The following is a 25,694-nucleotide window of genomic DNA, read 5'->3' as shown; positions in this document are numbered from 1 at the left end:
CAACATTACCACGGTAATTTCTGTTGCCACGGTAACGAGCTCCGTCCTACACCAAAGCGTCATGAGATCCTATGGAGTTTCCCTCCACAGCAGCTGTCAATCAAAGCAAACCCGGAAGTAAAACCCCGTTGTTTTTTTAACTCTAATAACTAACGAAAAAGAAACTTTTCAGAAAAAAGAGGCCTTGAACACACAACAGTCAAATAATAACTACATATCACCACAGCACACGGATGTGAGAAACATTAGTACGACGTGTATTTATTTTTTAAAGTTTGACTGCAGCCCCATTCAAATGAATGGGGGAGAAGGAGTTTTTGACCTATACTGCAGCCAGCCAGTTTGGTGTGTTGCCCTGTTTATAACTTTAAAACTTTAAAATGCCAACAGTACAGAGTATCTTGTAACAACTAAAAGCTAATATGATAAAAAATCAAATTTGGGAAAATGACCTTTCCATATAGACTCTCTAAAGACAGGAACTGATACTACTCTACAGGTTTGTGTATATTGTCATTTAGAATTTGTGAATTTTTTCAGGGCCTTTTTAAAAGGGTGGGTTAGAATCTATTTTTTTTTTTCAAGTTGTACTTGTTTTTCTTTAATTTCCAAGAAAAAAGGTCAGAGTTATTGTGGGGGAACAAGCAAAAACAAGTTCTTAAAGTGTAATTTGTATTTTATTCCTGACATTAAAGTGAATACTTTTTTCTCAGAATTCTGACTTTAATATCTGAATAAATTAAAAAAATACCTTAAATTAAAAAAATGTGTTTCTCTCCTGCCCTCCAAACACTTTTTTCAGTGGCTCCTCTTCTTTATAAAATATTTGTCACACCAATTAATATATTTTTAATTATGTTTATACTAAAGTTAGGAGGCAAAAAATTGGGAAAATACATCACTTAAAAATTAAGAACTTATATTATCCAAGGATTTCTAAGACCTCAGACTAACATGAACAAAAACACAGATGCCAGACCGTGAATATCCGCTGCAAAGTAACATTTTCTTTGTTTTTTTATGTTGTAAAACTTAAATTCACAAACAATAGTTCAGTTTTAAAAAGTTCAATCAATCAAACTGCCTGCATATCTAGTTCACTGATTTAGACGTATTTTTTTTCCTAGATTATATATTAAAGTAAAGATGAACTGTTATATGATCATATAGGTTGTAGGTAAGGAATTTATTCATTCTTATATATAGAATAGTATTAGGTTAAGGAATAATGAAGAAGAATACATGTTTGTCATCTAAAGTTTGGGAAAGGAGATTAATGTTTGTTTTTTTTATATAACACTTTGTGTTTGACCTTCTCAGAGGAGAAAGCTCTCTGCCATTTTCCTCAAAAAGCTTAAAAATGAAAACTTTCCCTCTTCTGATAAATTTATAATCCAAGTTTCCCCTTTTCCTCAAAATGCAAAGTAGAGTATGATGTTAAACCACAAGGTGTCAGCATTTCTTCACTCCTCAAACCACTTAAACTTGGACTGCTTGTACTTGTCCTGATGGAGAAAACTGAGTCAGATAACTTCTTTACACTCTTGTGATATTTATGTTACCAGAGAAAAAACCTTCACCTCTTAATATGTTTTTTCTTTTTAAATCATCCAAACGGGATGATGGTCAATACCCTTACAGGATGACCTCTCATCTCAGGCAGACTGTCCTTTCATAAGATGGAATCCACTATTGTGAAAAGTGTGATCTTTTAGGGATCCAGGATGATACCTTCAGAGTCAGCCGCTCTAAATCTGAACATCTGCAGTGGCTCCAAATGATGACCTCTGACACTAAGATGGTCAACAGTCACTGGGTAACACACATGTAGCACTGATTCTTCTTCTCCTGTAACCTGAATCATCAAACATCTGAATCATGTCAGATAAAGTGTTCCCTTCACGACCCTGCAGCAGGTGGCAGTGACAGAGGAATGAAGAGCTAAGGGAAGAAGACTTTAAGACTCTCTGTTAAACAATTAAGACACCTTCACTGACATGGCATGGTGAGGTAGACTTTTAATGCAAAGTAAGATCAATATAGAATATTTTACACTATATACTCTTAAATATGAGTGTAAATTTAAATACGAGTAGGCTTGATGTAATAATAAGATTAAATTAAACACAAAAGCAGAGATCTGAGAGACTTTAAATATGTTGGGATACAAATTGTGTTGCAAATTTTTTAAACGCCAAATGTCCCGCAAATTTTTTGGCATATTGGATTCAAAATGAAGCATTGATCATTTTTAGTTTTCTCTGAGTGTCTCCATCATGAGGTTTTGCTTCTCCTTCATTCAATACTCTCTTCACCTCTCTCTCTCTCTCTCTCTCTCTCTCTCTCTCTCTCTCTCTCTCTCTCTCTCTCTCTCTCTCTCTCTCTCTCTCTCTCTCTCTCTCTCTCTCCTCTACCGGCACAAACAAGCCAATCAGGGGGCTTCTCTCTCTCTCTCTCTCTCTCTCTCTCTCTCTCTCTCCCTCTCTCTCTCCCTCTCTCTCTCTGCCTGCCTGCCTGCCTGCCAGTCCACCTCCTCTCCTATCACACACATACACACACACACTTCCTCACTCACACACACACACACACACACGTACAGTCCAAACCCCCAGAAAAGCCCTGCTGAATCCTCACACCGTCTGTCAGCATGGGGAGCGCTTGTTTTTCCCGGGACGTTTGTTTGTTTATCCTCCTCATAAATACTTGCAGGGTGATGGGGGATGTCGGACTCGCAGGTAAGAGCTCCCCTTTCCTCTCTATCTGTCTGTCCGTCTGTCTTAGGATTCGTTGTCAGTCGGTAAATGCACTTTTTGTTGGCTCCAGAGTCACCGGCTCTGAGGAGGGACGATGTAGGAAAGTGCCGGGAGCATTCAAAATTAGTCATTTCATATTTTAAAACAGCACTTAGTAGAGTTTGTCCACCTGAAACTCACGCTGCAAGCTCCTGTGATATTATAACAAGTGTATATTCAGGCTTTTTACGCAGAGAGCAATGAGAAAAAAAGCAAAATGCACTCAATTGCATTAAAAAAAAAGTCAAATTTCGTACAATATTGATGATCTATTCATTTGGAAGTATTTGTGTTTGCATAGTATTTCCCTTTAAAAGCTATTTGTGATGCACAAACTGATCTCCAGCCTCTCAGACTTCACTGCAACTTCTGCTTCCTGCGCTTAAAAGGTCAATTTCAGTCGGAAACCGCAGCTTGATCTCGGGGTTAAGCGCTCATTTGCTTTGATTCTGGAGTGAGAGAGCTGCCTGTTTTAATTTCTCACCCCTCTGGAAAATGCTGCTAATGATTCGGAGAGGGTGGTTGAAGGAGCGGGAGCCGCCACAGAGCACCTTGTCTCGGGGTTTGGTGGCCTGTCCGCAGCTGGAGGAGGAGGCGGAGGGAGGTGGAGGCTGTGCGTAAATGTAGATTGAAGGGGGTGGTGGTGGCGGCAGGAGGACCGTCAGAGTCCCAGGAGGAACAGGCTGGCAGCAGGGACCCAATATCGACCGTGCAGCAGCAGCAGCGCATTGTTCAGCCTCCTGAGAGAGGGCGAGGAGTCAATATTGAGACAGTGAGCCTCCAGAGAGGAGGAGGCTTTGTTAGAAAATAAGAGCATCTACACAGAAACACTCGAGTCCTGCAGCTGCTCAACACTCTGACTTGTTGCTTCTCCATCTCTGTTTTCGCATCAGCTTCAATAAAACACACTCAGACTTTTTTTAACAGGAAAAATATTTGTTGTAAATTCCCTTTTATCGTTTATTTATTGGCTTTATGGGGCTGAGCCGGGCGGAGGGCCAGGCAGAGAGCAGGGGCTGAACCACAGGCAGCTTCCCGCCGGGATGCCTGACACACACACACACACACACACACACACACACACACACACACACACACACACACACACACACACACACACACACACACACACACACACACACCCACGCGCGCTATTTATACTGTGATGAAGGCAGAGGACGGGCAGCTCTGTGGTGATGTAAAGGTCTGCTGAAGGCTGCAAATGTTAGAAAACAGGAGAGACCAACTGTCTGTCTTTGGGTCTCTCTCTCTCTCTCTCTCTCTCTCTCTCTCTCTCTCTCTCTCTCTCTCTCTCTCTGTGTTTTTGTGTAATGAGCTGGCCCTCTGCCCTGGGGTTTAGGTCCAGGTGTGACCAGCTCTTCTATCAATACCCTGATCAATAGAGGAGCTGTTAGAGTGGCTGTTCTCTGCATGCTGTCCGGGTGCAGACCTTGACTTTAGAGCTTCCTTTAACGGTTTGAGATTAATTCCAAACATTTGGCGAGGTCCGTCTGTTTGGTGGCTTTTAAAAAAGCTAATCTGGTTAAATAAAGCTGTATGAGGCTCATATGCATGAACTCTTTAAATATTATTTGTGACACTGAACATATTTAAATGCAGCAGAACACATAGGCAACAGATTTTCCAGCCTTCTGTCTCATTATCTTCAACTTTTCTGCAAATTTTGTGCATGCATTTCGCCAAAAAACTACTTACAGGAACTTTAAATGTTGCAGCTAAACCACATGTTAAGAACAACTAAAACTAGAGTCTAAAGCTGTATTCACACATGCACCAAACTCCTAAAAAATGTCCTGATATTTCAGGGTCTGCTGCACAATGTCAAACTTTTCACCCAACTTTATGTGAACTTTTTCCTGCCAGACCTATGGTAGCATCTCCACGAGAAGTCAGGGAGAGGTGGTGGGAGTATGTTGATGTTTGGATCATCTCACCTGTCTGATATTCTCTATTCGTCTATTGACACTGTGAATCTGTTCAATCACATTTAGCTTTAATATAATAACAAAACTGCAGCCGTAGTGTCAGACTCTTCTGTGCCTGCATTCTTTGATATCTTGTAAATGCTGCACAGGGACGATCATAGCGTACTTTTTACATCATGTTTGGAGCAACTTTGCAAAATTCTGGGGGCAGGATGTCCTGAAATTTTGCAGAAACTTTCAGGAGTGCATGTTTTGAAAAGGCTGAAGATATTTAAAGACGCTTTCTAGATCATTTTAGGACACTCAGGAAGTAATAAGAACCTCACAGTGACAGATTGTTGGAGTTGGAAACAGCTCAAAACACCCACTTTGGTTTTGGTCAGGTGTTTTGGGTAGCGCGTGCAAAAGGAAGGAGGAGAAAGTGCAATTGTGTCTGTTTTCTGTGCTTATGTCACTCCAGCATTTCCAAAGATATTTACACATCACAAATACACAACAGTAGAAAACATAACACATAGCCTAATACTCTTTTCAACATCAACTACGTCGGACATTTAGGAGGAGCAGATTCAGTACAGATTCGTCTGTCTCTATTCACACATTCCTCCTTCTGGACAATGTGGGGAGATTATCAGGAGTGCTGCACTTGTCTGATTATGTTTCCCTCACTGCAACTCATAGCAGCTTGATTTATACCAGTGCATCAAGCCAGCATCAAAGTCTAGACGTTACCTACCTTGTTGCTTGTATTTCTGTTCTCGTCTCTCATCAATTACACCACAAAACCATCTGAAACTCAGCGGGTCAGTTTTGAGTTTTAGTCTCTTTGTAGCCAGTTAGCAGTTAGCTTCACACTGCTCAAAGGGTCCTCTGCAGGCTGGGTGCAATGCTACCAAGCAGATCATCAATGAGACAACATCATCTTGAAAAGGAGAGAGTATATCTTAATTGTCTGTTGATTGAACACGACCCCAGTGTTAGACTTTACAAAGCTCCTCTTGGAAATAGGATCCATTAAAGGTCTTCACACATGTGCTGCACTCCTGAAAATATCCTTACATTATCCTGAAGGGCTGCATGTCACAAACTTCTGAGTCTTTTTACTCCAATTTTGCACTGACTTCTTCCAACAGCACCTCAGTAAAGAGTTGACGTAAAGTTGGGCCGAGCTGTTTTTGTACTTTTGAAAGGAACACCTCTAAAGGGAGGCGTCCGGGAGGCATCCTTATCAGATGCCTGAACCACCTCAGCTGACTCCTTTCGACGCGGAGGAGCAGCGGCTCTACTCCGAGCTCCCTCCGGATGTCCGAGCTCCTGACCCTATCTCTAAGGCTGAGCCCAGACACCCTTCGCAGAAAAATCATTTCAGCCGCTTGTATCCGCGATCTTATCCTTTCGGTTATGATCACCATGATTTGTGTGAAAGGTGCTTCATAAATAAAGCTTGATTGATTGATGTACGATAAGAAGGCCAGAGATCGTTGTAAATAAAGAGGACTGAGATCAGTGAAGCTGCTAAGAGTATTTGAAAAAGCTCCAAACATCAGGTCACATTGAATCCAGTGGGGCTCAGGTGTAATTGTGTATTGATCTGTGATGTCTGTGCAGATGCAGACGAGTGCGCCGAGGGTTCAGACGACTGCCACATCGACGCTCTCTGCCAGAACACGCCCAAGTCCTACAACTGCATCTGCAAGCCGGGCTACAAAGGAGATGGCAAGCAGTGCGAGGGTGAGTGACCTTCATCAGACTCTGTTTTATTTACTCTACCTATCCCGCCTCATTAAGTAAGACGATGCATCGACTGGATGTTTAATGATGCAAGAAGAAGAGCAGGCTGACTGTGGTTTATCTGTTAAGGCTCTCATGTAAATGTAAAACCAATCTTAAGTAGAACTTGAGTTTTTACTGCAACATTAAAGTGAGAAACATCTTGGATAAGGGACTTATGCAGAAGCAGGTTACAGCCTGAAAGAGACCAACCTTTCTGTCTTCAAGTTTAGTCTTCCAGAAGGTTTCTTCCTTTAGAGCAGAGAGTCCACCGTTGTGTCCACTGCCCTCGTTTTTGCATTGTGAAAAAAATCAGAAATTAGACTAATTCTGAAAATTAATGTTGTTATTAATGATGTTTTCATTTTGTTTTGGTGCCTGACTTCCTGTCCTGCTCCATCTGCTCTGTTGAGATTGATGCGTCGTGCTCCGGCATCCAGCAAAAATAGAAGTATTGTCTATCTGATCCGGAGGGCTCTGACCTGCCGGATCAGAGACACAGCCGGAACGCAACGGAGCGGATCCAGTGGAAGTTAACACATTGACTAGAATAGAAACCTATCAGATCCGGTGCTGTGACGGACCGGGCATGGATCTGGTGGAATTTGTCCTTAACTCTAATTACCCTACAAAGCCTTAATCTGAGTCTCTCTTGTGGGTCGAAGGCAGTGTTGATCAAACTTTCTATGTGGTGAATTTTTATTGTAAAGATTATAAAACATGTGTATTATGCTGCTGCAAAGACATATATTTCAGAAAAAAATAGCTTTCAAAATGTTAAAAAGGAGCAGTACAAAAAAAGGTTTATGGGTGACAGTCCAGTTATTTCAGTGTGCAATGCGACTGCATATAGGATCAATGATGCACCTTTACATCCTCATGTTGTGCAAAAGTGAAACCAAAAGTCCCCATAATGGCTGCTGACGTCACACTCTTTCCACACATTAACTCACTGATGAAACATCTTCAACTCCAGCTCCCTCAGTAAGAGACCTGTCTAGTTAAAGGTTGCAGATTTGGTAATAAGTTCAATGGAGGGCTGAGGTTGAGCCAAAGTTTGTCCTGAGCTGTCGAGACGATGTTATCAAAGGTGCGATGTTAGTCCACCTTATAGAATCTAGACTGAATCTGTGCACAAGAACTCGTCCTGTGTCTTAAACGCTGATCAGACAGCTGTTTCACAACCCCCACATCAACACACCCCCTCCCCATCCTCCCCCCATAGGTCCTCCTAATTAACGGGGAGGAAGTGGACTGAGTGAGGGTGTTGGGGTGAGACGGGGGCTGCACCTGGCTGTGCGTTCACACCTCCACTCACTTCTGCCTCAAAGCACACCACAGCTGGAGCTCCGTCAGCTGCACACATTTACCCCCTCCAACCTCCACCCCCTTTTTTCTGTTATTGTGTGCAAACACACACACACACACACACACACACACACACACACACACACACACATGAACAATGTAATCCGCTAATCTCTTGCAATGTGCCGCACGCTCCACTGCTCCTAACAAGACAGATTGCCTCTGTGTTATAAATGATAAACACTTCTCTCACATGTCTGAAAACTCTATGATGTTATAAAATCTGTGGTCGTATTTTGGTTGCAATCAGGCTGTTTTTCCTACAATTCCCAGAATGCTTTTCCTCAAATCTGTCCGTGGATGAGTGCGAACAGTCTCTACGTTTATGACATGTAACACTGAGTTATGTTCTCTGCTCCTGATCTGAGCTCTCTCTGCTTTAGTGGATTTTCTCCTTTAATCAGGAATAATTCACACTCCTCTGTTTGTTCAGCTGCGTGTACCGTAACACACACACACACACACACACACACACACACACACACACACACACACACACACACACACACACACACACACACACACACACACACACACACACACACGTGTTATCACGCACACAAAATAAGATAGCGCTGTGTTATGAGATGTGATATGCTTGGCACCAGAGTTCTGGGTTTGAATTCCATAGGGTTAATGTGCAGGGTGATGGTATGCACTCGGATAAGAGAATAAAAAATGAGCAGTGAGGAGGCAAATGATGATGAGCTCACTCCATCGTACTGCACGAGGGTTTATAAGTTTATAACGCTGATTTTTACAACATGCAGTTATTAAAAAAGTACTTTAGTGTCATGCAAACAAAGAACTTCTGCATTATCCAGTTTTTTGTCCCCCTTTGGAGTCAGGTCAACCTCCCAGTCGTCTTCTTTTTACTCAGATTTTTCTTGTTTTTCCAACACTGCAGAGTCTTGTGAGTTTGCATGACATTGGGGATACTCTCCGGCGAAGAAAAGACAAGTGAGCGTCATATAACTCCCTCGAAAGCATGCAAGTGGGTAGTGCGCCATGTCTCATGTGTGTTAGTTGTTATTAAGAGTTTGGAGAGGACAGGACAGCTTGTAAGAAGTCTCAGTACCCGGCAAAGTCCAGGTACACCAAGGGGTCAAACTTTTCACAGGTCTGTGTTTGATAGGTATGAACATTTTTCTTTTATTGCATGCAACATTTCTTACAACTTTCAAGTCTTTAATTTACAGACAAATACGACTTGTTAAGATCACTTGAAGATGCAGTGATTTGCAGACTATGAAGAAGTTCATAACCAATGATTGATAAGTAGATCGTGGCGTGCTCTCCACCAGTCTTCCTTTGCTGTTAGGTGATGTTGTGACACTTGTGATGCAAAAATTAAAGCGGTTCAGTTTTGTTTGATGGCTTATCAGGTGATCCCCAAATCGGCACCTTATTATATCCAACTGGTGCATGAGGAGCTGCTGATTTAGGCTGAATTAGAGTTTTCAGTCAGGCTCAACTCATCTTTATTTCTAATGTTCCTTTCATACATCCAAGCATGCAGCCCAAAGTGCTTCAATAAAGGACAGAGAGACAGAAAACAACAGAAAAAGCTAAAATAATAAAATACATAATCTTAAAAAAGACTTGAAAATTAGATAAAATCAATACATTAAAATAAATAAAATAAGTAAGGATAGAAAGCAAAATTAAAATCAGTTAAAAATATCAAATAAATACAAGAAATAAATAAGGCAATTAAATGTTGTTAAAACAATGATTATAATAATGCAGTCCAGTGCTAAAAATAAATATCTCCAAATTAAAAGTCGGTTGTTTTCTTTGCAGCGTGCAGGGCAGCATGAGATGATCAGCTGATCAGTCGGATAAATTTGAAGCATACATGATGTAAAGAGTTAGAATTCACATAGATATGCACAGATCAGCCTTACCTTTACAACCACCTGTGCAATCTAATGCAATCCAGCACCAGAAATTCAACTTTTACAAAGCTTCGACATTTCAGCTTCAGCTCACACATCAGAGAGGTGATAAGGTGATGAGGTACTTTTTTTAATGTATGTATTTTTGGGCATTTTCACCTTTTAATGGAAAGGACAGCTGAAGAGGGACAGAAAATGTGGGGAGCAGAGAGTGAGGGAGGACATGCAGCAAATGGTCGACGCCCGGGACCTGCAACCTCGGGACCAGGCCCTTGAACCTCCAACCTCTGCAACGAGGACTATAGCCTCTGTATATGGATTGCGTGCTTAGATCGCCAGGCCACGGGCGCCTCCTTCAACTTCTTTTTGATGGTGTTTTCAAAGGAAACTTTATTTAAATCGTCATATCTCAGTCCTAATTTAGCTCATACAGTGTGAACACATAGATCGTGAGCTTCAGTTGAGTGTTGTAAATGATTCAGTCATACAGTTTGACATCACTTTCCATCACCACATTTGTTAAACCTCACAACAGAGGCATTCATGATTAAGTGTATGTTTGATAAGATGACACTGTTTGCACAAAGACAGTGTAAGTAGTTTTAAGAGAAGTTATTCATCAAATTCAAATTCTTTCTCATTTTTATTATCAGAGAGAAATGAGCCAAAAGTTTCATGAAGCCAGCACACCTCATTCTTCAGATACACAACAGTTTTTAGTAAATCAGCACTTTTTGATGGACCCTTCAGATGTCTCAAGTTATTGATTCTGTAGTTTTGCAGCTTTGATGTCTTGACTGTGTATGACGGATTACACTGGACTCACACACACACTGGACTCACACACACACGCATGCACGCATGCAAGCATACACGCACGCACGCGCACGCGCCATACGCACGCACGCACGCGCATGCACACACACACACACACACACACACACACACACACACACACACACACACACACGCACACGCACACACACACAGTCTGCTCCTCTATCCTCTGAGGGGAGACAAAAGAACATTTTCAGGAACATGATCCCGTAAAGCTGCCGTGCCGCAGATTCGTCCTTCCAGCTTCTTTTTATGACATCACTTCACCGAGGCCAGCAGGATAATCTGTGTGTGTGTGTGTGTGTGTGTGTGTGTGTGTGTGTGTGTGTGTGTGTGTGTGTGTGTGTGTGTGTGTGTGTGTGTGTGTGTGTGTGTGTGTGTGTGTGTGTGTGTGTGTGTGTGTGTGTGTGTGTGTGTGTGGGAGCTGTTCTCTGCTTCAATTGAGCATGAATGTCAACTTTATTACATCACTTCTCTACATCCAACATCTGACTGTACGCCGAGATCTATCGAACTCCCCCTCCAGTGATGAGGCAACAGCCAAATGAAGATGAATGGTGGATGCGAGTTGACTTCTGACCCCTGTGATTAGATATGAGCTCTGTAATTGGCCGGCTGTGTTTTCCATCAACAGGCATTACGGGCCACTTTGCCGGCCAGCGCCATTAGCGGCTTGGCTATTCCTGGAAGCACCTGGAAGCAGCAGAGCGCCTGTGCTTGCTCGCTCCCTCAGGTCTTCCTCTTTATTAGCAGCTTCATATCAGCAAAGACTCACTCAACGCTGGAGCAGAACATGCCGCGTTGATGATGAGATGTTCGATAAAGCAGAGTTTGTCATCACAGTTTTTCTCCGCAGTCCTCATGAGAGCCACAAATACATCCTCGCTGTTATCTCTGATTTCATCTTATCATACAGAGCACCTGCGTGCATTCAAACCTCTCTTCATCCCCCTCTTATTCTCTCTATCTTTGGATTCAGTTTAGTATTTTAAAATATCTGTTATGTTTGGCAGCATGAGCACGGTGACTAAACAAAAAGGTGCAGCAAAAAAAAATGATATGTAGGCTAAAAAGTCCCTCCATAACTCTGAATATATAAACCTTATCAAAACTTTTATTTCAGATCCAATATATCCAGACAAATCCGTCTCCAATCCATCACAGCACTGGATCTGTTAGGTTTCTATTCTAGTCAATGTGTTAACTTCCACTGGATCTGCTCCTTTGCGTTACGGCTGCATCTCTGATCCGGCAGATCGGAGCCCTCCAGATCAGATACACAAGACTTCTATTTTTGTCGGATGCCGGACGTATCAATCATCAATCTCAACAGAGCAGATGGAGCAGGACAGGAAGTCAGGCACCAAAACAAAATGAAAACATCCGGTTATTTTTCAGAATAAAACATTCTGTGTTATCACCAGATCGTATTTCACTTAACTACAACAACAAACCGTCATGATGAGCAGAGCCAGGCCTGGAGTCTACAGGTCAGAGGTTTTCAGAGAACCATAAAGACAACATGGATGAGGAGAGGAGGAGGAGAATCCTCGATTCAGTGATTGCCACATGTTTATGTAGAATGCAAAAGCCTAAGGCGGGCAGAGCACACCTCCCCTCTTTCCAGACATGGACAACCAAGGCAGGGAGAGCAGCAACAGCAAGAACAGAGCAAGCATCAGTGACAATACATATGACAAGGGTAAAATCAGACACAGCAGAAAGGAGGATCTGGAGAGAAGGAAGGATGTGAAGAAGTTTGAAGAAGAAGAGGGAGAGAAGGCAGGACGTCAATCGAACTATTTACCAATGGATCAGCTGATAGGGGCTGGCATTTAGAGCATGGCTGATGTTCTATGGGCCGGGCTTGACTTCAACTTTAACTTCTTCAACAAAGTGTTCTCATTGAAATAAGCGAGGAGTTTGTTGAATGTCCCTCTGTTTAAAAGTCAAACCTTGTAACCTGCAGCTGTTTCCATCTGTATTGGCAAATACTCAATAAACAAGCCTCAGATAAAGATCAGGGCTTAACCTTGATGGGGACACATTAGACTCTGACCTTGTGTCCACTTCTCAAAAACTTTGAACAATTAAAACACCCCTCTTTCAGATTCCTCCAAAGTAAAGTTCCTAACAGTTCAGAGTGATGCAGATTTATGTTTGCCATTTATTTGGACTCGATGCAGGAACAATTCACTGTGACGGCTGAGCTCTGAAGAAGCTGCCAAAGAAAGCACCAACATAGAGTGTTTAAACTTTTCACTCAGAAAACAAGAGCGACAGTAAACGTGCTGCTCAGGCTGAAAACCAGATTTACTTACCTCACGTCTGAGCATTTAAAGTTGTGAAAAAGCTGAAAGTAGATATTTTAAACTTTCCTTTTCGTGGGTCGTTCTGATGAATACTTGATTATCGGGCAGTTTGGAGGCTGGAGGGGTGTAGCCTGTGTGGCTCCACACTTCAAACTCTGGCTGGCTGTTTTGCTTTTGTAACGGCTGGGATTCAAGCCTCTGTGACCAAGGGAGATGACCTGTGCTCTCAGCCTCGACTACACCTCAGCACTACAAATTAGTAGCTTGTAAAGTACATTGTTCAGCTGGGAGCCTGCAAGTTCTGCAGGACTCAGCTGGATCACATCCACAGACTGTATACATGATGGATGAAGCCTCCGTGATGCTTCCACTGATTTGTTGATGGACTTCTTTAAGCTAAGAGTTCAGCATTTACGTTGATTTTATGTTGGGGTTTTGGAGCCAGAAGTGACTGTTTTCAGAGAGGAGTCTGCAAATGTTTAGTTATCAAAACTAAACATGCTAAATGGCTAAATCATTAGCTGGCAAACTGATGAAATATGCCTGTATTAATAGAGGATAGGACAGTGCAGAGAGCAGGAAACAGGAGAAAGTGTGGGGAGTGACATGCAGAAAAGGGGCTGCCTGCTTGAGGGCTACAGCTGCCATATATGGGGTGCATGACTTATGGCCAAATTCCACCAGATACGGGTTCGGTCCATCTCCGATCCATCACAGCACTGGATCTGTTAGGTTTCTATTCTAGTCAATGTGTTAACTTCCGCTGGATCTGTTCCTTTGTTTACGGCTGCATCTCTGATCCGGCAGATCGGAGCCCTCCAGATCAGATACACAAGACTTCTATTTTTGTCAGTCATGATGAACGGAGCCAGGCCTGGAGTCAACAGAGGTGACTCCATCAGAGGTTTACAGAGGACCAGAAAGACAACATGGATGAAAAGAGGAGGAGGAGAATCCTTGATTCAGTGATTGCTGCGGGAAAACCTTGGTCACATGACTCTAGCTATCCGGCGGTCCTGAACGCACTCCAAACATTGTGTTATGTGATGGTGCTGACAAGAGTTTATTCTAGTGATATAGTCTTTGGCGATGGTTGCACTCTCTCTCCTTGCTCTACCTCAATTTCTGTGAAAGAGCGATTCGCACAGACTTCTAGGGAAGGTTGTTGACAATCCAGAGTTCATTTAACTGGACTAAACTGGCAAAGGTGACACATCACACATCAGTTACTCAACCCATACTGCTATTTTGTACGAGGCTGTAAAATTTTTATCTCTGCTGTTTAGACTGACATTTTAACATGGAGCTCTATGGAAGTTGACTCACTTTTGGGGGCATCCTCAAGTGGCCGTTTGAGGAACTGCATTTTTGGGGGCAGATCGGCTTCTTTCTTCAGCAGAGGAGGCTGAGGCTCGGCTTCTGTCCTAGCTTCTGCCTGTAATGGACAAGCTCTCAGACTCATTTTCTCAAGTGAATATTCTCTGAAATCTGATCTGGCGTTTATGAACGCTGAACTCTCTGTAGACTTTTCCACAAGCTGATACGGCCGGCTCGTTATGGAAAAATGTGAACTTTCATCCCTGTGCTGTCAAATGAAGAGTATGTGGGAGGAGCTGATTTCCTGGACGTGTGTGTGTGTGTGTGTGTGTGTGTGTGTGTGTGTGTGTGTGTGTGTGTGTGTGTGTGTGTGTGTGTGTGTGTGTGTGTGTGTGTGTGTGTGTGTGTGTGTGTGTGTGTGTGGAACTGTACCAGAGTTTCCTCCCTGTTTACAGAGCGATGTGGGGAAGTTTGATGGAGTTTTGTGCACTTGTTTACCGAGCAGAGAGTCAGGAGTTGTGATAAGATGGATCAGTGTGAATCAGAGAGGCTGAGCTGTGTTTTCAAAGGTCAGGGTGGACAAACTCAGAGTTTTTGAGGATTACTGAAGGCATGCCTGCTGCAAAATATCAATCTTATCAACAATATGAAATGTCAAGTCGTTAAATCTCACAGATGCCGCTCTGAACTCTGGTCTCTCTATGTTTTCTTCATGTTAGGTTGTTTGAATAGTGTGCTGAGCTTAGTTTGAAGGTGAGGTCCTTTAAACAGGTTCAGAGGCCTGTTCACATTTTACAGTGTAGATGCTCCAGAGGGATGAGTGATGTGGCCGGTTGCCACAGAGCTGGCAGAGGCCTGTGAAAGCACCCTCCTGTTTACTCAGCATTTGTCACTTACAGGCTAATTGATTGGTTTTCATCAGCGCTGCCCGTCGTGCTGAATAGCAGCCTCTTCTCCTCCCTCTCATTATGTTTTAACACCAAAAGCCTCCTCAATCAACATTCACAAACACTTCTGTGTCTCAGCTGAAGTCCGGGGTTTTATCTCTGTGCCAGAGCAACTAATTAAGTCTGAGGCAGGTAGATTAAAATGTCACTTTGAACACTGTAGCACTGTTACAGCATACAGAGCGAGGCTGTGCAGTCTGTCCGTCTGAGCCACTTAGTTTATGCTCTTTTATGTTCTTAATAAAATGCATCATTCAGAAAGAGAAGTATGCATTTAGCTGAGCTTGCATAAGACCAGACGAAAACAAAATGACTTAAACTGAGGGTGCAACTGATCCTCATAGTTTGCTTGAGATTAGATAAAAATTTCATGCTTTGGAAAACATGCATGCAGATTTTCTGCAGGAGACTCACATTCAGCCACTGGAAATACGTTGTTTTAGATCAGGTGGATATATGAGGAGGTGGAGGAGTCTTTCCAAATGGCGACAGTTCCATGGTCTAAGATCATTAACTGTACATTCATAATTTTCAGTCCTGTGAGCAGCGTGAAGTCTGGAGGTCATAAAGAGTAAAATGAAGCTTTCATTGAACGCTCTATGGAGCTGCAGCACAGGCTTGTTAATTGTCCGTCCATTCAGAATAAAGCATATTTATATCACCTGAACTTCACGTTGGTGATATTACATTTAACTAAACCAGAGTCCTTTCCTTTACACCGCCGCCAGGAGGAAAGCCAATAAAAGTACAGACAGATAAATGTGTAAATGTTACATCACGAGAAAATTCTGAATAAAGACAGATGATGCATCCCCACATCTTTCTGTTGTACTAAAGTTTGGCCAAGATAACTTAGCAAAACAAGAAAGAATGTAAGCCCTGTGATTGGTCAGTTGAAGCATATACTGCATTTACAACCTTTCCAATATCGCTGGCTGTACATTTAATCTCATCTGACGTCTCATATGTCAAAATTCAGTATAACCTTACGGCACCCAAACTATTTGGGTTAATTCAAGAAACCCTTCATGCTGTGGGTTTTAAATTTGAGAAAAAAATTAAAATTAAATTTAAATTTCACACTGAGAGCTGAGGAATCCAGGGTTCTGCATAGGATACTTTAAGTGTGGACTTCAGTGTGGAAAATAGCAATCCAGAGACAAAATGTGCATGCATGTTGCAAGAATACAAATGTAAAGACATGGGGGTTGCATTTTTTGAAGTTAAGTTGGGTGCATTCAGACTCTATAGGACATACGACTTTATGTAAATCATGTAAGTTTCAGATGTGCAGAGATTCACACTAAAAGACGAGGGTGAAAGTGATGACTTCTTCACTAGCTGTTAAACCCCCCTGCTCTCAGGGTACAGTTTGTCCCTTCGAATAACTTCTAATAGGAAGATATTCTGAATGACTTCCCTTCAAGCTTGAGCCTGGATTCAGTTCCTCCCTTGCTCTGCTCCACAGTGACGAACACCTGACCTGCTTTACAGACAGACAGAGAGAGAAAGAGAAAGGGCATCTCATGGGAAGAATGGATGGCGAGGAAGACGGGGCAGGTGGGAGGGCGAGAGGGAGAGGTGGCAGACAATTACTAGGCCATTGTCTGCCTGGCGTCTGCACCTTCGTCATCAGTCAGCCGCTCTCCTCACTGGCTGGCCAAAGACACACACACACATACTTCCTTTCACACACGCTCACACAGCACAGATTGCGTCCGTGCGCCTCCCTCCCTCTGCTGTCTGATTCCTCCTCTCAGACTCAGTGGAGCAGGTCACATTCATTGAGGCTCAGACTTTATATATAGATACATTGACCTCATGACTGCATCTCTGAGCCGCTCGTCAATCTGAGGGATGATGTCTGGAGCTGCAGGTTGGAAATGTCACTCAGGAGAAGCTATAAATCCTCTGCAGCTTCATATGACATACTCGCTACAACCAAGCTATTTAAATGAGCTTTTAAATAGATTGGTTACGTTTAAATCGGTGGACTGACTCAGTAAATCTGGCCACAAGGGCTTCATCCTAACATGGGGACGAATGCAACCTATCAAAACTCAATTAGAATGGGCAATATTTGTTTTTACTACTTTTATAGTCTGAGGAGTATTGACCAATTGAGTGCCTGCAGGAATAAGAGTCTGTATGGAGAGCAAAAGCAGAAGGAGCATAATCCAGCGTAACACAATCCTGGCTCCCATGGTTGTTAATGTGAGGAGGATTTCTTTCTCTCTATAAACAGATATCTGCATGAAGAGCAGCTAACAATCAGTTCTAGATCAAACATTTACACTGAGACACAAATCTGCTTGATGCTGTGTCACTAAAGACAATCAGCGTTTAGATTTCCTGACTTCCTGAACGCAGCATCAGAAATGATGGATCCCACCTCCATTAAACAAACAAAAGTTGTAAAAGTAGTTTTCTTCTCCTCTTGAGGACAGACCTGACAAAGCTTGACTTTTGACTTTTGACTAATCTGCATCATGCTGTTGTTATTTCAGCAAACTAAAGACCCGTTAATCACAAGAACATCACAAGAACATCAGTTTCTGTTTCAGGTTCATACCGCTGAAGGAAGCCAGAGTGAAGCTTCTGTGGAACGCACTGTTTACAGTGAAACTGAGACTCACCAGTAAAAGATGGATGGGCGCTACTCCAGGAGATGTAAAGAACATAAAAATGAGAGGGAAACAAATCTGCAGAAGCGAACGTTGCTGCACTAAGCTGAAGGAAATTCTATCAAATCCATCACAATGATTGGCCTTGACTCTGTGGCTTTGTCTTTTAAAAACCAGCCTGCAGTTCTACGTCTGCTTAATGAAATGTGACTTTCCAAAGTCCTAAAAAATTAATAAAAATATTACGTTTATTTTGCTCTGTCACCCGACCTCATGAACAAACGCATGTGGTGTGGAAATGGTTGCCCAAGTGTGGTGAAACTCTTTTGATCAACGTTCAGAGACAAATGTGAGATTCCATTTCCTGCTGTGTTTCAGTGTTTCTGTCAATCCGATAAAACCCGCATTTATCAACCCTTTAATCTGACTCTGACCGGCTTTGATGCAGATGACGTCAGACTTCACATGCACATCGAGCCTCTGCAGCTTGGCCCTGCTGATATTAGTGCTTCCTTTTAAAGATACAATCAGTGTTTCTTCCATTTTTGTTTTTGTGGCTTTAATCAAGAGTTTGTTTTCTCTGCTGTCCATGCAAAATTAGACTCTGATTTTATTTTTATTTGGAAACTTGTTGGCTGTAAATCCTTTAGATAACTCGGTAACTCAAAGCTACTTACAACACCTCCTATGTGTTCTCCCTTCAGCATGCAAAAGCAGGAAATACATGGTGCAGTTTATTAAAGAGAGTTGCATTCCTTTAATGTTCCCAGTTAGCTGCTGTCTCTTACAACATGCAGAAAACCTTCCATTCCTCCATCATCTATACCCTCTATCCCATTCTGGGTCGCAGGGGGCTGAAGTCTATCCTCTACAGCAGGACAGGTCGCCAGCTCTCGCACCTACGGTTGATTTAGAGATTAGCATAACAAGCATGTTTCTGGACTGGGAGAGGAAGGAGTATACCTGGAGGGAACACACACAGAGAGCTGGAATTCTAACCAGGAACCTTCTCGCTGTGAGGCAGCAGCGCTAACCGCTGCACCACTGCACCACCGTGCAGACATGCTAACCAGAGCTCTGGAAATACAGCGTCTTAACAGCATGCAGCTGAGGTTAATATCATTGATTACACCTGTGCTTTTACTGCTGCATGACCAAAGAAAATAAAACATGCAACATTCAGCAAGAAAAGAGCGACTCTGAATGTAAGTTAAGTATTAATTCTCCTTTAGCAGGGGATTAAACTCTATAAATTTTATATAAACTTTCTTATTTAACTACAACTGTCCTTACTTTCCAGAAACTAGCTTGGCTGCTAAAGTAAAACCACTTTTAATGCCATTGGCCTTCAGAGCTGAGGGCTTTTCCTTACAAACACAGGAGTAAAATGTTAGAAAGAGTTCCTTATTATTCTAAAGTCGTTTTTATATAATTAAAAAAATTAAAGTTTCACTTTTCAAGCCATAGCATGGATGTAAATGTCTGTTTTGGTCTCTGCCGACTTAAAAAAAAAAAATGCGCCTCAGTCTGCACATGCATGGGCAAAAGAGCTGACTAAAAGTGAGTGAGGTTTGGATCTCGGAGAGGCCCCCGTCACATCACATGACATTGAGTCGTGTGATGTGGAGCTTTAAAGGACAAAGTAGCAACTTCATTACTAAGTTAGCGTTAGTAATAACAAATCATTATTTCATTTAAATTTAAAGGCAGATTTTTGGTCCTGAGTGAAAGTTGAAGACGATTTGTTAGCTAGTATCTGGGATTCAGTCCTGCCTAGGCTGTCTTCTTCTACCGTCTAATGTTGGGTGGCGTTTAAGGCCCATTAGCGCTCCAGTGGTTGGGGGGTGTAATTGCAGGTTTAAATACAGATTTGATTATCGAACATTTGTTGTGATTATATTGAAAAAAACTAGATCACGATAATTATTGTTATGGATTTCTTGCCCCACCCTACGCCTTCATCCTCCATAACTCACAGCTCTGTCTCACACCTGTTACCTGGTAAGCACGATGCGCCCTTTTTCAGAGAGGAACATTTTAAAATCAGTCCCCAGAAAGAAGAGTGGTGCAAATTTAATGTGCAGGCTGCGGAAATTTGGAAGATATGATACAAACATTGTCATAAACATAATATCAAATTCACTTTCTGCTCTTAATAAGTATGAGGTTTAGACGTCCTGCATGAATCAGCTCCTCCCTTCTGCCCCTCCTCCCTTCCTCCTGCATGTTTTCGTGTTGGTCGGTAAAGCAGGGCACGAGGCCCTCAGTGAAGGTGCCTTATTCATTTGATGAGACGTAGAGCATAAATGTTTCCCCGGCAATTAGAAAACGTGTGAGCGGAAGAAGCAGCGAGCACAAAGCTGTCGAGGCTCACCGCTGTCAGATGTCAACAACAGCTCAGGGGCAGGAAGTGGCACCGCTTGGGGCCGAGTAGAGACCGTTCAACCTCTTCTTCTGTGCACTCTTCAAACATGCTTTCTCCGTCTCTCCTTACATCATCATCTGGTTTCTCATGACAAGAAACGCCATGTCCAGAGCGTGTGGACAGAGATGCAGGAATCTGTATGCATGATGAACCACTTTAAATTTGGCTGACCTGAGTTGATTTGTTTCCATTGTCGTCGTCCAGATTTTCTCAAATCTACCTGGATTCATTTTGAGTTTGCAAAACATTCAGTTTGAGCAAGAAAGAGTCAAGATGTCTCTGTTTCCTGTTTTCATTTAGACCCTTTTTATCTAAAATGCGTCATATTAAAGGACAAAACTTCTGCAGCACCCTTAAGTGCAGAGGCAGGTATGATTCTCCTCACCTCTCCAGCTCTGTGTTTCCCTGGACAGTGCCTGCACCAAGGAGGACAAATTAAATGCAAACTAATGTTGTCAGGTTTCTTTTTGCAAAGTTCTGCTCCTAATCTTTATTTGATCCCCTCATGCTGATAATTAAAAACCAGCTCAAAGAAAAGAGACGCCCAAAAGAGGAAGGCCGTGTTTTCAGATTCAGCGTGGTGTGAATGTTCTCTCAGTCTGCCCGTTTAAAGCGACTCAGGCACCAATTAATCACCTGCTGCTTTTGATTCACCCTCAGCGGTCAGCCTCTCTCCCCCCTCACGCTCCTGTCTCTACCTCCGTCCCTTCAACTGAGAGATGAAAAACAGAGCACAGAGGAAGTGCCACATCGAGCTGCACCGCGCCATCTGAGCTGGCAGAACAGCAAAGTGTCCAAACAACCCTTCCCCAAACAGCCGCCCGGTCCTGCTCCACATCTAATTGGTTTCGAATGCCTTTAAGGAACAGCCAATGATGGCTGTGAGGACCTTATGTACACAGCACTCACAGTCTTTAAACCAACGTGATTGATTTTTCCCTCTTTTCGATCATTTGTCATGTTTTCCGTACATTAAAGATGAATCCTGGCTCTCCTGAACCTCAATTAAAGTTCGCTCTTGGAAAATGTTGCCCGCCCTTCAAAGGATGCTCTGCGAACTGTATCATTTATAACTATTTAACGCAAAGAGTTGTCATTTATCTTCTCAGTCTGGACGTGAGTGTTCCCGTAAACCCCGGTCCTGGTGTGTCCCTCACACACAGGGCTCTCTTTGTTAGAGATATGTGTGTGCGCTCACATAATTGGCTTCCGGTAAACATTTCTGTGGCGCTTCATGGTGCAGAATGTGGCATTGATTTGGCTTTTGTCATGACAGTTTCTAACCAAGTGAAACCTCTCAGACGAGGATCTTTTCATGTTTACATCCGCCCTCTTTCAGACACTTCAAAGCCATCGTACCGGAGCCAAATTCACGATGTTAATCAGTTGAATGGAAGTGTTTTGTGGAGTCCTGTGGTATGTGAGTCAGTATGCACATGTGTGTTGGTGACTTTGCATACTGTATGTTTTCAGGCTTCGGTGTGTGTATATGCTCGGTCTGGATTATGTCCACATGCTGGATGTTGAAACAGTGTGTTGCCATTTGCTTTTTCATTGACCAAACCTGGCAACCTGAGTCACCCAAACTTCAGAGCTCTGTCGTCCCTGAACATTGGGCTGATATTGGTGTCGACATGAAGAAATACAACCACACACTCCTGATCTGTTGAATGCACTCTTTCATCTACAGATCCTCTTTCACACTGCTCATGTCTCCTGGAAAATATGCCCGTGTTGCACTAATTGTTTTGCCAAATCCATTTAAAAGAAACCATAATTGCTGCCTGGAGTGTGTGCGTTGGCAGTGTTGATTTTCCAGTAAAAGAAGTTCATTCTTGTTGCAACAGAAGCTGCTTGAAGGTGGTTTGGTTTGTTGGAGAGCATGCAGGACTTTTCATCTTATGTCCAGGCTGAATGTGGTTGAGTTTAAGCTACAGAAACACTTTGTGCACAGCGAGGGAGAGCTTGTTATGTCGGTTAAATGTATATATAACAAGTGGATGTAGGCGGAGATCACTCTTGTGGACTTGAGAGGGCGGAGTTGGTTAAAGATGGAATCAGACGTCCAACCCTGTCCCTCTGTTCTTAATAGATAGCAAAGTTATCTGTGTGTACACCCTTGGGATCAAGCGGCCACCTCCGATCCTTAAATATGAAGCCCGGGCGCCGTTGACATGGCGATCACATATCCGCTGCAGTCCAGCTCCATGCTCTTACGTCTTATTAGATTGAGATTGACTAGAATAGAAACAATGAAATAGAGACCGACCGGAAATGGATTTGGCTGTAAGCGCACGCCCTATATACAGAGGATATAGTCCTCGTCGCAGCAGTCGCTGGTTCGATTCCTGGCCTCGACCATTTGCTGCATGTCTCCCCACACTCTCTACTCCTGCTGAGAAAACAAAGATGTGGTGAACACATTCATGTTCTACCCTTTGGTTTGTAACCAAATATCTGTGCAATATAAATGTCCCAAAAGCCCTAGCTACTTTAGCCTGAGCTTATGTTCAAAGCTAATCAGCAAATCTTGACTTCTGACACGCCAATCTCAGAATATGAGAGCGGTAAATTCAGTAAAAAATCAACCCTAGAGGCGTTATTGGAGAAAGACAGTAGACTTTACCTGCACAAGTATTTCTAATTCATCAGACTAACACAGAAAGAGACAACAAGAGATAGAAGGTCTTTACCTGCAGTGTCATGTTCAGTATTGAAGGAGGAGGAAGAGGTGGAGGAGGAGGATGTGGCCCTGGGTCCTCCTCACTGTATGCCGGATCTCCTGCTGTTCACACGGAGGGGGGGAATGTTTGTTTAAGTGGCTCTGCATGGCAACTACTTGTGAGCAGCTCCTGCAAAAGCCTGCGCTGGCTCAGCATGAAGGAGGGGGCGAGGGAGCATCAGCGGACCAATAAACAGCGGCTGACGCTCTGCTCTGCTTCCTCACTGCCCTCCTCTCCCCGTCCTGAGGATCTTCTGCTCTGTAGGTGATCATATAGGGAAGTTACTAAAATGCCAGAGCAGAAAACGCAGGTACCTGGTAATCATCTTCATAACAGCGACTTTATTTAGTGGCATTGATCTTGTTTCGAGGGGTTAAACATGCAGCACGACCAGGTGTCTCAAATGGAAAGCAGTACAAGTGGATTATTAATAGTGCAAACAAAGCACGCAAACAGAACCAGCTTCTCTTTCAGAAATAAACACATACAGTTAGTTTTTTTTAACATATATTAAATCAGAAAGAGGAAAACAAGCATCTAGAAATGCCCTGACTGGTGCATAAAACACAACTTTCAATGACAGTCTACCAAACTCAGCTGATATTTCGTCTTTAACTTTCTCTCTCTCTTTCAGACATGGACGAGTGTGAGAATGACTACAATGGAGGATGTGTCCATGAGTGCATCAACATACCTGGAAACTACAGGTGCACCTGCTACGATGGATTCATGCTGGCCCATGATGGGCACAACTGTCTCGGTAAGAGCGGACTCTAAAAATTGTGTGTGTGTGTTTCTGTCAAACGGGAGTGTGATGAAGCTCTGAACTGAAGAATTTTGGAAGCTACATTACAAACCTGCCCAAGTTACATTTCACTATGGACAGACAGGAAGAGACACAGGCGCTTAAACTTACATGTCTTGGAGCTGCCAGCATCAGAGGCTGTTATAGAGACGTTTAAAAGGCAAGACAGGATCACATTTCACTGGACTGATCAGCTCTGTGTGTGCATATCAAAGAGTGTGTGAGGGTGTGTTTACATGATGTGTCTCTTCTGCAATATCATAATGCATTAGATTTACATGCTGGGACACCAATATTATGTCGATGCAGGGTTGGTATGAAAGTATGAAGATAAAGCTTCTTGCCCGTGTATACTCTCAATTACAAAAAACAGCTACAGAGACGCTTGGAATCAAAGCGGCAGACACTCACGTGAAGAACCGGATTGGATCTTATCAGTCACATGTCCCTCTCTGATTAACAACACACCTGTCTTTTAACTCTTCTCTTAAAGAAAATAACAGCTTTGGTTTTGACTTGACCCTGTTGTTTATGCTAGCTGCTGCTGTGCTGTATAATTTGTCCAAATTATTACATTTGCATCATGGCTACAGCTGCAGGAGGCAAGCTGTTGAAGGAATGGGTCTCATGTGAAGCCCTGGGCTAACCAGAGCTCTGCTAGTTTGGTTTAGAGAACGATTGCAAGTTATTTTTGTGCACATAAGTACATTTGCAGGTTCATGCACAGTGTACAAGAGGGTCAGCTGTCCTTCCTGTTACTGTGAACCAGCCGGGCACTTAAGATCAGGTGTGCAGAAAAGACGAGAGAGAAGAAAAAGAGAGTTTGTTATGTGAAGTGGACGATGATGAAGAAGTGACGGAGGATAATTCCAGCAAGATAGGACCCTTAAAGAAAGTTAGACACACAGCGAAGCCACTGACCATCACAACGTAGCGCTTGTGCTCAAATCAGAGACGCTATAGGAGTCTCTGTGACGTCACCCGTTGGTATTTGATGCCTAATCATCGCTCACTGGATCGGAAATGCTGACCTAACTTCAGTGAACTAAAAAGAGGCAAAGAGGCAGAGTGGAGGCAGGCTTTTACTTCCTTCGGTAACAGCTAATGTGCAGCCAGGCCCTAGTGGACGATTGAGGAACTGCAGTTTTTAGCACTTCCGCATGGGCTTCATTTCTTAAGACTTGAGGTTGTCGCTTGGTTCGAATGCAATGCAATGGAGGCTTGTTGCTCAAGAGATCATAAATGACAGAATAATAAGTCAGGAAGCAGATGCAAGAGGTGCTGCAAGGCTGAGACTAAAAGTGCTTTTTGAGGAACGTTAGTTTGAAGAAAAGACAAGTTCTGAAACAGTCTGAAGTCAGATTTAGATCACATTAACATCCTGTTGTTTGCTCTTTACGTTGACTAATGGAAAAGTCTTATTTTTAAAACCTGCTTTAATGTGGTGTCAAGAGATTTTCATCTGGATGTGCTGAAACTCAGAAGGAATGAAGCATAAAACTTGTTCCCTTTCTGTTTGTCTTATTAAATCATAGTTTTTAGAGGACTGAAAGGCCTGAGAGAGTCTGTTTTTATGTGTGGTTGTTGTTTGTGCTGTTTTTTAAATATTAATTTAGCGTTTCAGTGTTTGTGTCTGCATGCATGAAGCTGATTCAGTAGATAATCATGAGTGAATGGATCTGCCTGAGCTCAAGAGAGTCTTAAGGGTGATGTTCCTTTGTGTTTGTGTTTGTGTAAGTGTTTGTGTGTTTGTGTTTGTGTGTGTGTGTGTGTGTGTGTGTGTGTGTGTGTGTGTGTGTGTGTGTGTGTGTGTGTGTGTGTGTGTGTGTGTGTGTGTGTGTGTACCGTAAGCTCATCTGGCTCGTAGAGACAGTCCCTCTGTCATCGTTTGGAGCGTTTCCATGATTTGTGCTGTTTGCTGCTTGTTTTT

At 42.8% G+C, this 25,694-nt stretch overlaps 1 protein-coding gene across 3 annotated transcripts in view; it reads left to right on the top strand.

Moving 5' to 3' along the window:
- The window catches only part of scube1 (signal peptide, CUB domain, EGF-like 1), a 127,893-nt gene that overhangs the window by 5,137 nt on the left and 97,062 nt on the right, over positions 1-25,694 (top strand). For 2 of the 3 annotated variants that reach the window (XM_034673203.1, XM_034673202.1), the window contains exons 1-3: positions 2,524-2,735; positions 6,347-6,469; positions 23,594-23,719. In XM_034673203.1, coding sequence (XP_034529094.1) covers positions 2,648-2,735; positions 6,347-6,469; positions 23,594-23,719 — 337 coding nt within the window. In that variant the 5' untranslated portion in view covers positions 2,524-2,647. Of the gene's footprint in view, positions 1-2,523; positions 2,736-6,346; positions 6,470-23,593; positions 23,720-25,694 lie in introns of those variants that run through there. The other variant, XM_034673201.1, reaches the window with a different exon arrangement.

Source organism: Notolabrus celidotus, chromosome 21, assembly GCF_009762535.1.
Source record: "Notolabrus celidotus isolate fNotCel1 chromosome 21, fNotCel1.pri, whole genome shotgun sequence".
In the NCBI taxonomy this organism is placed as follows: Eukaryota; Metazoa; Chordata; class Actinopteri; order Labriformes; family Labridae; genus Notolabrus; species Notolabrus celidotus.
This window is presented reverse-complemented; position numbering and strand designations above follow the sequence as displayed.